We start from the raw sequence: 16,671 nt of genomic DNA on the forward strand, positions 1-16,671 counted from the left end.
AGCAGTGCGCATTCACGAAGGGCTTCGGCTCGAGACTGGTAGGTCCTGGGTTCGAATATCGCGAGAGCGGGTTCGTGGATGAGCACTGCTGAGGAGTCCAATAATAGGACGAAACGGCTGTCCAGTGTTTCCAGGTTTTCCATGGTGGTCTTGCTTCATTTGACTCACGCTTTCAACTATAATAAATACTAAATCTCCACAAACCCCTTCTGATAAAATAGTTAAATATAAAATAAACTTTAGGGGTGCCTAGAATTGAAAATAAACATTTTTTTCCATAAAGACTCCCTATAAATACTCTTTCATCACTTATGCATATTTTGATACTGTTACTTCATGAAACCTTAATGGCTACTTAGATAGTATGTATAGCCTCTTTTGTTTCATCTGAATAGTTGGAATCGTTTGTACTATTTTGTTTGACTATTATACTGATTGAGTTCATTATCAGCTGATCTATTGTTTTATCAAACTTCCAAACCAGTTAATGTTTGTTTACAATTCAAATTATTTCGCTTTAAGTTACATTTCATTTAACTAATATAATTTTTTTTCTAATTTTTTATTCATTTTTCATAATGGTCTAAAGGTGAATCAAATAATAAACGTTATAAGTTTGATGAGCATAGTCCAGTTCTATGCAAGTCAACTACTGATTATTATTATTATTATCGCTATTAGTTGAATATCATTCATTCATAGATGGATATAATTCATTAAACTTTTAAATAATAAGTATTTGAAAGAAAATTAAAACTAATTTGGAGTTGATTAAAAGAATGTAGGTTACAATGGAAAACTGTTTTATCCAATTATGAAACTTCATAGAAGTGTATCCCTATGATATTGCCGAAGTCGAACTGACTGCCTTCAGGCCTCACAGTGATTGTGGTTACTTTTAGATCACTGATTCAGAATGTAGTGTTCAATACATTTAAATTTAGTCAACTTGTAAATTAAAACAACATCATTTCATAAAGTTTAAGTAGTATACGCCAATATTTGTAAAATCGATAAAATATACACATAGGACATTCATATTTTGTGAAATAGAACTTATCATTGACCTACTGAATAGATGGTGTGAAATAATCGGAAAACAACCATGAACATAGGTTTCGTGATAACAGACACTCGAAAGCCAGACGTACCTGTAATCTTGAGGCAACTGATACTCTCAGTAGAATTTGAATCGTAATTACCCAAAGCCACAGTTTGAGAAATCGATGGTGAGATTTCCACTCACGACTGACTTATTATAAGACTATAATATTTACATTACCTGACAACTAAGTAGTAAACAATAGTCCGTTGTACTAGTCCAACTTGAGGTCAGCTGCTTCCCGATCAGCTTGATAATAAAGTCTGAAACTGTGAAACTGGGTGTCAAGGATTTGAATCCATCAGTGACTAATAAGTTCCATGAAAATTTCAGACACGCCTTACTGATGCTGACCAAATAGCACAAAACCCAAGTTCAGAGTTTTCTGTTAACTATTTTCAACCACTTAACATCTTAACATGGTGCATAAATTGTTTAATCACTTGGACTATCGGCTGCACTACAGCTTAATGCATCAAGTTCTATCTAATCTGAAAACTACATTAAAGTAAGACTAGTAACTACTCAGTGAATATTTGAAGAATTAGCCATTACTCTTTCAGATCGTACACTCCTTTTAGCTGTATATATCTTAGTTTAAACCGGTAATGTTCTTCACAAAACAAGTATGATTAACTATTTAATAGATAACTTATTTCCAATGATTCAATGAGTTAAATATATTACTTACTTATTTACGTCTGTTACTCCCAATACAGCATAAGCCGCCGACTCACTCTGTCCTGGGCCTTCCTTTCTAGTTTTATCCAGTTTTTGTTCATTCTTCTCATGTCTGTCTCCATTTCTCGGCGTAATGTGTTCTTTGGTCTTCCTCTTCTCCTTTGGACTTCAGAATTCCATGTGAGGGCTTGTCTTGTGACGCAGTTAGGTGTAAATATATTTATATTTACTCGAATTTAAAAATAAAATATACTAAAATACTTCTTTTAATTCAACATGATATTGACTAATTTATGTTTCATCACTTGATCACATGATTACAAGTCATGTTTTTTGGCAAACTAGACCGATTCCATTGTCTAGTATCATTTTAATCTTAATTAATATTGACATCATTGAGTAAATCAATTAATTCTTATATCGTAATACTAAATTTTTAAAAAAAAGATTTAATTGCCAAAATCTAAAAATAACTAAGATACATTCAATTCAGATGAAGCTGATTTGAAATAATTATGGTGTATTGATTCAGTGCATTTCAGTTATTTTAATAATACCTAGGAGTTGATTATTGTGCGAAGATATACCATTGAAAGTAAGACCATAGTTTATGAGCATAACAATGAAATTAAAAAGATAGCAAGTCTGTGATTTTGGCACGAAATTCACCCATCCATTTGGTTATATAATATCTGAGCACTATACCTGATGTTAGTTCGTGAAGAAAACCCTGACTTCTATCTTTTAACCCTCATCATAGTTCCTCACACTAAGTTACTCTCCCATCCCCCTCTCAATTATCTAGATATGGCGACCTAGTAAATTCATTAGAAATCAAGTTATATTTTATGTTGAATATACTTAATTGGTCAGTAAAACATCCTGAAGTAATACAACATAACTATTAACAATAAGGCGTCAAACGAACTTGAACTACTTTGAATAGCTAATTAAGCTGATTTTATTCAAAGTGAAAGTTGAGATAATTGATTAAAAGTCATTTACATCACCATATAGTTACGTAATAATAAGCCATTCCTCAAATACTCTGTATGATTGACGATCAAATGAATTATTTTATATGATTTAGTATCTTTGTTTAGTTTCTCAGCTTTACTTTACAATTATTTCACTAACATTTATTGATTATTGGCTACTTGTTTATATATATAGTATATTGGTTGACCTTAAAAATGTTTTCTGGGAATCCCGATAAAATGTGTATATAAAAAACGCAAAATCATATTTGCGCTTACACAAATAGTACTACACTTAGGTACGTAAGTATGTATATCATATACCATACATAGATATGTGTACTAGTCTTATTCATATACAAGTCTTGAGCATTTTTTGTACTCGTCATAAAATATCAAAGATAAAAATAACACAAATAACTCAAATCACAATTTGTACGCATTAATGGATAGGTGAAAATGAAGCAATACTACTCAATTTCATATTTCATAAGGGTATGCATACTTGTATATATATGCACACAAGTATATGAACAAAGACTCCTACCACTATATTTGAATAAACACAATAATTATCATTGACTTATCTCATTTAATCAATTTTGTATGAGAACTTTATAACAGAAAAATCAATAAATAGATTTTATTAGATGATGATCGGTATGTTTGGTTTATCTTGATCCTTGATCCAAAATGTAATTATTAAGTGTACAATATCTTCCAAAATTTTTGCGGCTGAACATAGAGTTTTCATCATTACTTATCAATGTATAAATAGCAGAATCCATAATAGAAGTTCTTATACAATATAAGTCATAAATTCACTTAGTATTCTTTGTTTGAATCTTCTCATTGATGTTTAGGACTGCAACTGGTCAGTCTCTAATTGGTATGTGTGCATACTGTGCGTATTGCCTCGATATGGCCTTAATTCACAAGCATTGTAAGCAAAGATGGATAGTGGCTAGCAGTGGAATCCAGGACGCGCTTTTTGTCCTATTTGGGACTCGTCAGATGGATGTACCTGCATCTCAGAGTTGACGTTCACTCTGGGACTCGAACCCAGTACCTTTCGCTTCAAACGCCATCACGTTATCCACTCAGCTACTGAGTCCTAATAGCCACTTGAGTCCTGGATTCCACTGCTAGCCACTATCCATCTTTACTTATAAGTCATAAATGTTAGATTCTTAACATCATTTAGATTGAACTGTCGAGAACGATGTCAGACGACACAATAAGAAATGTTAAATATTGAGAAGACAATAGGAATGCAATTCATATGGTCACACATATACACAAATAAATGGGTGTAATAATCTAAATTTAAGGGATTTGTATTATAATGAAATTCGAAATTTGTAGAAATCATTTCTCATATGATGCATGATGCCAATGCTTTTATATTTCTTATGGACAGATGAACTATGCTGATTCACATGACCCTGTAAGATTTAAGGACTCTGACAGAATCGTTACCTGTTAAATACATAACTCAGTATAGATTGTTGTGACATATTGGAACGCGTATCACGGAGTGACACACTTAAATATATTACTAGGGGCAATGATCGGTATCTTATGGAAACTGAGATGTTTTCAGAAATTGATCGCTTGAAAATAATCCTTGTCATATTTTCTAGCCTTTAGTACAAAGCAAACTCAGTCAACCAAGTTGCAATGTGCTGATTAGATAAAAGGATGTAAAAACTCCATAAATTTGTTTTTTATTGGAGGGTTAAAGTAAACGTTCTGAGTGATATTTTTACCTTACGATACAGAGTGTTACGAATACTGTTGAATTTGAAGCTTCATATCATGAAATCGTAATCACTGAAAGCTACAGAGGGACTTGAAATTCATTTCATTCTTGTATGAGACTTATCCATAGTGCTCAATCACTATTCTGAAAGGAATCAAAACTCAGTTGATCCAGTCTTCTTGATAAATGTATTGCTTTCAGATCACTGAAATAGTATACATACTCTTTAGTTAGATTTCATAGTTTACAACACTGAATAACCTTAGACAATCATTAAAAAACTAGGAAGTATTGGACAACTGTTTCATCATAAAATGAAATTTCTTAGTAGTGTGTACCTAAGACCCTACCAAAGATCCAGCTTAGTACTTTTCGGTATTAGTAAGAGCTCTGTGAACTATTGGATGCCTATATGATGATCTTAAGACCAAGCACTATCCGATAGGTCTGAAGGTCCTATGCTCGAGCCCTGACGGTGTCGTGAATACAAACCAGTGCTTCTTCATTTCAAGATTTTTTTTATTAAACATAGTCTACAATGTGAACTTTGAAAGATCTATTAATTTGTCTTTAGATATTATAGATTGACTAATTAACCGTGAGTTCAATTAAATCATAGTTTAATCAATATATTACAAGCCATTACTATGAAAAATTAACGAAATATAATATTATACTTTGATCAAAGCTAAAGTTGCTTAGATTCGGTTGTCTAATTTGTATATATTTGTTTATCTGTCTTCTTAATCTATGTCTGTGTGTAAGTCCGGTAACTTATAATGAAGTACAATACTTAGATATTAGTTATAACTTATTAGAAACCAAATTATAAATTGGCCAGTTGAATATAATGCTGATAATACGTGGATGACCTAATTCTATTTAAGTAAATTGTAATTTTGTCAAATATTTGTATTAATATACTTCTAGTTATAAAAAAAGATAGAACCTACTACTCAACCACTGATTATCATGAGTATTATATATTTCGTGTTTATTCATTTGGGACGAAAGTATTTGGCTTTTCATCTTTGACGTTAATTAACTCGCGCTAGAGTAACTTCTTATGATAAACTAATGTTACTGTATTTTTAGAGCTGAATTCATGAGTTGATTTTAGCTAGAACACCAGTGGAAACCTAAAGGCACGTAATGACTGTTTCATCACAGTATGGGACTCTTCAGAAGTGTACAACCACGATCCTGCGTAAGGAAATCAAACCCAAGAACTTCGGTTTCGTACGCGAACACCTAAGATTTAGACCACTGAGCCGGCATTCATATATATTGATTATTCAAATCTTCTCATAAAAATTTCATCTATCTCCTTTGGCATATGTGCATCCTGTAAAGAATGTCTAGATATTACCATTAAGTCATAAACAATTTAATCAAAGCTGGAGTATGGCTAGCAGTGGAATCCACGATGCATATTTTACTCTGTTTGGTACTTACAAGATGAATGTACCTGCATCCTAGATTTAATCTTCACTCCTGGACTCGGTCACCATCTCGTCATTCATTTAGCACCTGAGTCCTGTTAACAACTGGCTTGTGCAATCGAGTGAGTTGTAATTCATGTGTCTCGGTTGTTAAGATCTTCCCATAGATGTTTAAAACCGTAATTGATCCTCATTGAACAATTCAGTAGTTATCTGGATTCCGTAGCTTAGCAGATAACGTGATGGCGTTTGAAGTGAACGGTACTGGGTTCGTTTATCGGAGTGAACATTAACTCTAGAATGCAATAACGTCCAGGACACTGCTGAAAACAATCCATATCCGCTTATAATCACTGTTTAGTAACTTATTTACTTTTATTTCACTTTCATGTAAAATACTTCAACATGTAAAAAAAAGATGATGAGATTAATTAAAATGTCAATCAAATTTAAATACGTCACATTTTTTTCTTAGATTCATTCTGTCTATTGATTATATAATGCAAATATATTGTGATCTAGATGTTAGTGTATAGAAAAATGATTGTTCATTGAATTATTCATTCAGATTTAAAAATCAAGACACTTATCAATAAAATCATGTTGATTGAGATCATGAATCGATAGATATTAGACAACCATTGAAAACCTGGAAGCACTAGATGACCGTCTCGTCCCAGAATGAGACTCCTCAGCAGTGCTCATCCACGATTCCAAAAACGAGGTTCTAACCCAAGACTTTTGGTCTCGCGCTCAAATCCTTAACCTGTAGACCACTGAGCCGGTATCCAACGCTGCTAATTCAGGAAGTTGAGCGACCATCTTCCATTTTATGGGGTAGATACTTATCTATACCTGAGACTGATTAGCTCCACTGATAGTTATCATGTGCTCATTGGTGATTAGCTTCATGAGGGAATTCTCGGAGTTCTAGTGAGAAAACCGTCTTCAAGTTCTCAATAGCGATTTAACGTCAATCAATTCATGATCTCAATCAAAAACTTAACAATCACCACAACCGCATACTGATGAAAACGATATTGATCACTAATCTTCGTCCATTTATATACAAATCAGTGAGAAAAAGCTCCTCTTGGTTTGTATTTCTTCTAATAATAAACATTTAATATCAAATTAAGTTAGCTGTACTTCATCATTACTAAATCAGTCGTTATTGACATGTACATAAATTGTATTTAAAAAAAAGGGAACACATCTTTGAAATGAAAGTATCTATAAGATAAATTATTTAATGTTTATCTTATCTTTATTTTTCTGTGAAGTCTGTTTTTTCGTTTAGATATAACATATCCTATCATTCTGGGCTTTTTTCTGACTTCCCTCTCTCTCATTCTCGCTATTTCTCCTTCAAAATTTCTTCATCTTTCTTGCACTATGAAGAGCTGGTAATATCATAATGTGAAATCATCAAAGAAGAGAGAGAGAGAGAGAAAGAGACAGTTAGCGAACCGCGGATTTGTTTATTGTATATTCCGTCATTATTTATAACTGAACATTTAAAAAAAGTATTAATTAATGAGCAATCAATATTCTGATTTGGTTAATTTATTGATAATGATAATAATGCCTAAGTTTTTAGTGAAACATATACACTGAAACTTGCATGTACATTATTATAAATAAATAGATGGAAATAAATCTAATGGATATGTATATATAACCATGATATCATAGACAAGTAAATTCATTTTGTATTGTTTGTTTGAATCTTCCCATTGATGTTTAGGACTTTAAATAATCAGTCTCTTAATGGAATATGTGCATCATGTGCTGATTGCCTCGATATTACCTTCAGTCAAAAGCATTATAAGCAAAGATGGATAGTGGCTAACAGTGGAATCCAGGACACACGTTTCATTCCATTTGGGACTCGTCAGCTAGGTGCACTTGCATTCCAGAATTGATGTTTATTTCGGGACTCGAACCCAGTACCTTTCGCTTCAAACACCATCACGTTATCTACTTAGCCACTGAGTCCTGATAACCGCACACTTCCTGGCTTCCACTGCCAGCCACCATCTATCTTTCATAAAGTAGGTTATCTATAAAATATAAGCCAAATTACATGGTTAATAATATGATGAAATATTTAATTGATGCTCCCCAACTGAACCATATTAGAATGTAGTTAAAATGATGAAATTGTCGCCTTATCACATTTGTTTTAAAATTAAATTATATTTCCTATATTTTTTCAAATAAAATAATATGATGATTAAAATAAGTAATTGGAGTTGAGAGGTAACTAGGATCAAAACAATTTCTCATATTGTACACTAACTTGTTCCCAGTCAGTTTGAAATAAAATAGAAAATCCATGGTTAATATTCTCTGGGAAAGAAGTTATAAATAGTTAACTATCTGTTATTACAGATTTATTGCCTGGTGGAAAAATTGGAAACTTGAATCAACCAACATTCTAGGAAATGTAGCTAACCATACTGCCGTTTGCTCTTAGACTAAATGGATGGTATCTTTTCATCGGTACCATGGATCAATATCATTATAGTTGAATTCATTAGTCAATTGGAACTAGATCACCATGGAAAACCTGGAAGCAATGGACGGCCGTTTCGTCCTATTATGGGACTCTTCGGCAGTGCGCATCCACGATCCCGCCTCGCGAGAATTGAACCCAGGATCTGTCAGTCTTGCACTTGACCGCTTAACGTCTAGACCGCTGAGCCGGAATCCAACGTTGTTAATATCTAACTTCAACCGATCCACGAAACTGTTTCTTTTTATTTCACTATTTGCGTTATATGTTTGTATAATGAAATTAGTTTCAAGGATAAGTATGTATTATTATGAAATTTGTAACAAGAATATCTATTTAAAATCATGTACTTTTTTTTAAAAAAAAACGTGGGTATAATTAAGGACAAAATAAAACAAAGATGGATTCTTAGCGAATTGATTAAATTACATCTTTATGAATGGAGATTATTCTTTGTGTTGAACTCTCTTCAATTTCAACAGAATAATGTTCCAAATGAATAGACAATCTTAAGGAACATACAACTTTTAAAATAATAAGGATATAGGATTGATCATGTGACGGGATCAAAATTGTAGTTGCACACTTCTGAGGAGTCTCATACTAGAGCGAAACAGCCATCCAGTGCTTCCAGGTTTTCAATGGTGGTCGAACATTGATCGATTCATGATCTCAATCATAAAAGTTACTGTTGAAACGACTAATAACCAATGTTAAATATGTTTATACATTAGATTGTAAAGTTGTATGATTAATAACCTGAATAAATATGATTAGTATAGGAAGTAACAATACAATTACGAATCAAATCCATTGTTTGGTAATGGACTATACAATGTACGAAAAGCTAAGAATTCAGTAAGAAATGGTAAGATGAAGGATGTTCAAATTATTATTGTTCTATAATATTAAATGACTTGTTTGGGAGATTAATTTGAACCCATAACTTTAGAATCTGATGAGGTCTGGTTGAAAAGACTATTCTTCATTCATTGATCTGTAATTTAATACGATGGGAATTTTTAAATACTTAAAATATGGTTAAACGGGAAGCATTAGACAAATTTCTTGTTGTGAATACTATCACATAAGATCTAGGTTGTATGAATTTGTGAGAAGTAAACAAAAATCAGTGAATGAAACAACCAACCCACCGTCCATCAATCATCAATAGATTCAAATGGTAATAGCTGGTAATCAATTTTCACTGTCCAACAGAATAAAGACATTGAAGTTGTAATGAAATCGTCGATCAATGATGTTCATCTTAACTAAATTATATTGTTTAAATTTATCCCAAGTAACATGTATACAGCTTATCGATGAGTATAGAATACTGTTAATGATTATTGAGTGATAAGATTAACGACCATGTTGGAACCCTTTTATGAATAAAATGTAGGGTAAAATGTAATAAAATGCTTTCAGTCTGGTACGTAAGTCCTCTTAATAATGATTATTAATATATTTGTAAACGTAAACTTGTACAGCTCGTTGCAAGAATGAAGAGAGAAATGGTTGATATGAATTATTTATATGGTATATATTAGATTTCTGAGAACATTTATAAATCTTGTGAATTGTTGAAGATTATGAACACTCTTTATCAAGTATTGTCTGTTTGAACCTTCCCATTGATGCTTAGGAATGCAACTGGTCAGTCTCTTATTGCCATATGTGCATACTGTGCGTATTACCTCGATAATGCCTTAATTCGCGATGGCATTTGAAGCGAAAGGTACTGGGTTCGAGTCCCAGAGTGAACATCAACTCTGAGATGCAGGTACATCCAACTGATGAGTCCCAAATAGGACGAAACGTGCGTCCTGGATTCCACTGATAGCCATTAACCATCTTTGCTAATAATTCTTTATCAAGGTTCATTCAATAAATGGAAAATCTATGTATGCCAATAATTTAGTACTATACTGATCAAGAAACAATACATTTATACCACTAGAATAAATCACGATTGTTATGAAGGACAAATAATTATTTTGTTTACGGATGGACAAATAAATCTTTAAGGAGTATTAGATAATCATTTTACAAAACTAGAATACAACTCTGCTACTGCATACACCCGTGACTCTGTAAAATATCAAGCATTAAATCATCAGACTTGGTAAAGAGAGGATTGGTTTTAAACCACTGAGTTGATATTCAGTGATTTATCTTTTCATATTAATACAAAACAAATATTTTGCTCTCTGTGTAACTCTCAAACGTTGCCCAGCTAAAGTATGTCCATGATGTGAACTATCTTCAAATTATATCGATCTAACATATCGCTATTATTCACACTATTTGAAGCCATTTAGACTAGTGACCATATTCAAAATCGATCGATGGAAATCGCCAACGGATAAGCTCAAACAAACATAACACTGGTCATCACTTAGTAAACACTCAATTAAGCAACAGAACCTCTTAGTTTGAGATTGTTCATCATCAACTCCCCTAAAGGTTCAAGTGATTCACATTTTACCAATTTTTGATTCAAGAAATACAATCGAGTATAGATTAATTGATTGATTGATTGTATTGAGAAAAAAATCAATAAACAACTTCACTATATTGATTGAAATCTGAGAAATAATACGCCATTATTGACATAAAAACATAAAAATAGCACATAAATTACCCTTATATCCTTAATTATTTTTCTTTTTAAAATATTTTTTATCTCTATAGATACAAAACAAACGTTAATTACAAACAGGCAAATACACATACTTGATTAAAACTTATTTATTTACATCCATACGCACTAAACTAATTGAATCACAAAAAACAAAAAATACCCAGCTTGATGAGAGCCAAAAAACCATGTGAATAATTTGAGAATAATATAGTACATAGTTTAGTTAGTAACTAAACTTTCATTCAAAACATTGCTTACAATTTTTAATACTAGTCGAGAAATTTTTCATTATATTCATAGTGCTATTTATATTGTTGATTAAAGTAGTATCAGTGGGGGTTTTGCGGAGAATTTAGTATTTTCATAGTTGAAATCATGAGTCAATTGAAGCTAAACCACTATGGAAAACCTGGAAGCACTGGACGGCCGTTTTGTCTTATTGTGGGACTGCTCAGCAGTGCGCATCCACGATCCACTTATGATCACTTATGATAAAATTAATAACTATAACAGAGAATTCATAAAAAATTCCTTGATTTTTTTTTATCTTGTATTCAATTTTTAGATGGTTGTTCTAAACGTGAATGTCGTTTTGGTGCAATCTGTGAAGAATGGTTATCAAAAGATTCTGATCAACTAATTGGTGTTTGTGTATGTCCAACATTAATGGATATGGCAAAAAATCATATGTGTAATATGAATAGTGGTACAATATGTACAGTGAATGGTTTATTTTATTTAAATGAATGTGTTATGTTACATCAAGCTTGTTTAAAACAAACTGAATTGAAACCAATGAATTTAAATGTTTTCAGTAGAATATTATCTCAAAATGATTGTAGTCAATTAATTGAGAGTAAGTGGGAAAATGTTACAGATAACATTTATTTATTTTCATATTTAATATTTCACTGCCTAATTAACAAACTGACTTATAATAAATAAAACAGTATTGTAGTTTATGAAGTCTATAGTGAGGATACAAAACATTAGATAGGCAGTTGACTGTCTGATACTATTCTTCTAATATTCAATGTAACGTCGGACCTGTCAAAAGTTAAGTGCTGGTCATCAGCAAAACGTGATGGTTGTCACGTCTAAAGGGGAACTTTATCATCAAACGTTGATCCTGTGTTTTAACTATTCAAAGGTTCACCGTGAAAGTCTTGGTATTTATTCTTAGTGGAGTCTTGGGTAGGTATGGCTGATGAGTCCTATAATAAGGCAAAATAATTGTCAAGTCCCCTGTGATTTTCAGTGATACCCCAACTGAGACTAACTGTAATGAATGCGACCTATAAATTAGATCAATGCCCACAAAACCTCTGGTAAACTCAAACTATAATTTACACTTGTAAGATTCATGAAAAACTATTACATGTCTACGTCTGTTTAAGTTACTTAAGTATTATTACATATTACAATTTCGGGCAATATAAGAATAATAACGATGATGATAATAAGAATGATAATGATCATGTGCTCACTGATGACTGGCTCCATGAGGTATTTCCTGGAGTTCTAGTGAGAAGCAGTAATCAGTGGAGTTCAACCAGGTCTGTCGGGAGATATCAACTCACTGAAGATCTTCGTGAATGATTGCTCAATTTCGTGGATTGGTTGAAGTTCGACATTAACACCGTTGGATGCCAGCCGACTCAGTAGTCTAGTGGTTAAGCGCTCTCGCGCGAGACTGGTAGGTCCTGAGTTCGAATCTCGCGAAGCGGGATAGTGGATGCGCACTGCTGAGGAGTCGTATAATAGGACAAAACGGTCGTCCTGTGCTTCCAGGTTTTCCATGGTGATCTAGCTTCAATTGACTCATGATCTCAACTCCATAAAATATAAGAATAACCAAATTCTCTGTACGCTAAACAGCTGTAATTATTACGATGAGAAACAGTTTTATCATATTTCGACTCATCAATCTAAGATGAATGTTGAAAGTCCAACAGACAATTGATAGCAAAGAGTGGAGACACAAAATGTGATATACAGCATAGTGACAAAGATCAGTGTTTTTCCCTTTGTTTTTTCTACTCATCTACTGATAGTCGTTCCTTAAGTGACCCATTGTATTATTCCTGAGATTTTTTTTGAAGTTCATGAATATTCTAACTTCATTCATTAAATCATTGTTTACTCAACATACTTTGTATTCAATTAATCCATTGTAGTCATGTTGACTTTGTTTCTTTTTGAAATAGTGGTAAATTAATACGAATATTGGACACTGTCATACAAATTTTTTTTAACTGTGTGAAATAATCATTAGTTTTCTGAATTCCAGTGTATATTCAATTTGTTTATAGGCTACAATAAAACCTCTTAATGCTCACATCATTAATAGGTAATAGAAATAGAATTCATTGAAATGTTGTTTACTTATAACACCTAAGTAATTGGTTATAATAGAAAAGATTACCTTTAATGACAATTATTGATATTCTATTGAAGATTGATACTCAATTATTCATATGTCAATAAATATTGGAAAGTATTTTGTAGACTACTATTCCATTATTGAAGTGTGTCCAAAAATTTTGAAGTTCTATGTAGTTGGAAAACTTTGGCATAATATATGATTTAAGAAAAATACTAATAGGGGGATATTTTATGAAGGTTTGTTATTAAGCAAAAATGGATATTGACTAGCAGTGGAATCTAGGACGTACTTTTCGTCCTGTTTGGGACTCGTCATCTGGATGTACCTGTGTAGCGAACGGGAACACGGGCAGGGACAACCGAATGTATTTAATCACAAATTACAGACAATCTCACTAAATTCTGATAACCATATAGTCAAAAGTTAATTTACAAAATAACAATCAATTGTCTCAATCTAGACTGTTCCTTCTGTCCGTCTTCTCTGATTTCATTGTTCATGCATTTTTGTACTGATCGCGCTTCATTCCTGTTCTTTCATTATCGATCTTCTGCCAAAATACATTCTATGTCTGACCATCACCATATACTACTTATGTGGATATAAGTAGACCACACTACACCTGCATCTCAGAGTTGTTCACTCCGGGACTTGGATTTTTGCTTATAAAGCTTGTGTCTCAGGGAAATATCGAAACAATCTTCACAGGATGCATATATTCCGGTAAAAGACTGATCAACTTCAGTTTTAAACAACAATGAGAAGATACAAGCAAACAACACTAAGTGAATTTAAACTTCACCCCATTACACAAGCAGGTGTCTATCAGGACTCAGTAGATAGGTAGATAACGTGATGGCGTTTGAGGCAAACGGTGCTGGGTTCGAGTCCCAGAGTGAACATCAACTCTGAGATGCAGGTACATCCAGCTGACGAGTCCCGAATAGGACGAAACGCACGTCCTGGATTCCACTGCTAACCAATATCCATTTTCGCTTATAATGCTTGTGACTTCAGCCAATATCGAGGCGATCCGCATAGGTTGCACATATGCCAACAAGAGACTGATCAATTGCAGTCCAAAATAACAATGAAAGATAAAAGCAAACAACAACAAGTGAATATAAGGTTTATTATGTTCCTCATAACTTTTGTAAAGAGGTACCTATATAATATAAGTGGTTTACATAGGAAAGCATGGCTTGGTCATATTACACAATAATTGCACAACTGGATTCAGTATCGTGGTATAAGAACTAACATTATTAAAGTAACATGTTATATTTGATTGATGTTGGTGAACGTGGAACACCTTAGTCAGTATTCGTTTGTAAGGCGATTCCTCAGTCTTGGGAGAACTGACACTTCCAGTGTTATTTGATCTCATGTTAGCAAATGTCGAATATTGAAACTTACTACTAAGTTAGCCACTCCACTATTTACATCCTTTAGGAATGAACTAGTTAAATTTATTAATAATTCGCATGTAGATCCTCCTAGAGGCCCTAGCAACAAAGCACAATGTATGTGATATCTACTTACTGACTGTTATGTTAACATTGTATTTTTTAATTGACACAACTTGATCAAATGTACTAAGCCCTAAAAAAGTTGCTACTTACTGAACAATCAGTGTTACATTATGAATAGCTACGAGATGTTCTTTGGTCAACGACTATTGATGATAAAGACAAGCAAATGAAGATGAAGGAGGTAAGAAACCTTATCTGACTGTGAGATGATGAAATTTCAATGATTTTAGTAGAAATTGGTGGTAAACGATCCGTATCACAGTGTCGATGCTTACAATCGGATTCAAACCTAATACTTTTCCCCAGTACTTGTTGTGCCTAGTAGGAGGTAATACGCATCCTGAATTCCACCACCAACCACTATATTGCTTTAATAAAACTTGAGAAGAAATTGGATTTTTGAGGAAATCCTATAACATACGAAACATTTCGCGTTGAGACATACTTAGCACATCGTCCTAGTTTACTTCTTTTTTTAAATTCTTAAGTTAAAATTGTTACTACTCATAAACTGATGTGTAGTTACTCCCACTCTTGGCTTGATTATACATGCTAAAGCTATTGAGAATGCTTCACCATATTAATGATCTTTTGATTTAAAAGCTTTTAGTTCCTGTAAATTTAATTTCCTGATTAATTAAGTGTATACATTTTACTGATATTAGGAATAAATAATGAATTACACCCAACCAATCTATCAAGTGTAAACAAAGTAATAATGGATGACTAATTTTTTATTGTATGTAATGAAATAATGATGAGGATATTAGTTGTTTTTAAGAGTAACGTATGAAAGAGTTAGCAACAAAATATTTTGTTTGAAATCCTTCATGACCTTGACACAACATTTACTTCCACTCTTTTCAGCATTTACTGGAAGTTTAATTGTTTAGATTATAGAATACTTATAAGTTGTTGAACACCTTAGCCTTTAATTCAAGCTATACACATGTTATACGGCATAAATCATAAAAATAAACCATTGTCTATGTAATGATAATCATACATAGCATGCATCTTTGAGTTGTATGTTCATTGGAACATTAAGGATACAGACATGCCACTGTCTTATTTTACCAATCCAAATGTACACAAGTTCATAGGATAAATGATGGAGATCTTAATGAACTCTGCTACTTCATTAAAGGACACTATACTTGGTCATTTCTTTAGAGCTGACAGTAATTATCTTTATTCAGATAAATATCTCCATGAATTTACGACACTTCAGTAATGCAAATGAATAATTTTCAGATCAGCTGAGAAATATAACTTAACCATCAAAAATAAAATTGGATACCTCTCAACACTGTAGAGTAATCACTTAAGTTTCTGATATTCAATATTGAAGGTCATGTTAGCAAATGTCATTGTAATGAACCTTTCGAAGTGTTACTGTCGACAGGTAATTTCTTCTTAAATAAGTAAACAGTTCTACTTGCTGTGATTAGATTCTAGAGGGAATTTTAATGGTTCTAGTAAGAAGTCGTGACGAGTGGAATTTAACAGTGTTGAGTGTGAGGAAGGTACCCACCGAAGACAATCGGGGGTGGTGGCGAAATATCCTGGACTGATTGAAGTAAGACATGTACTAGACCGAATTTTGTAAGTTCGATTCCTGGTCGTG

General features: G+C 32.8%; 1 protein-coding gene across 1 annotated transcript in view; it reads left to right on the forward strand.

Moving 5' to 3' along the window:
• The window catches only part of Smp_155050 (agrin, putative), a gene marked incomplete at both ends in the record, with an annotated part of 123,646 nt that overhangs the window by 13,208 nt on the left and 93,767 nt on the right, over nucleotides 1-16,671 (forward strand). Inside the window, one exon of the mRNA XM_018790577.1 lies at nucleotides 11,692-11,982. Within this exon, the coding sequence (XP_018646205.1) occupies nucleotides 11,692-11,982 (291 nt within the window). The remainder of the gene's footprint in view (nucleotides 1-11,691; nucleotides 11,983-16,671) is intronic.

This window comes from Schistosoma mansoni, assembly GCF_000237925.1.
Source record: "Schistosoma mansoni, WGS project CABG00000000 data, supercontig 0062, strain Puerto Rico, whole genome shotgun sequence".
Classification (NCBI taxonomy): domain Eukaryota; kingdom Metazoa; phylum Platyhelminthes; class Trematoda; order Strigeidida; family Schistosomatidae; genus Schistosoma; species Schistosoma mansoni.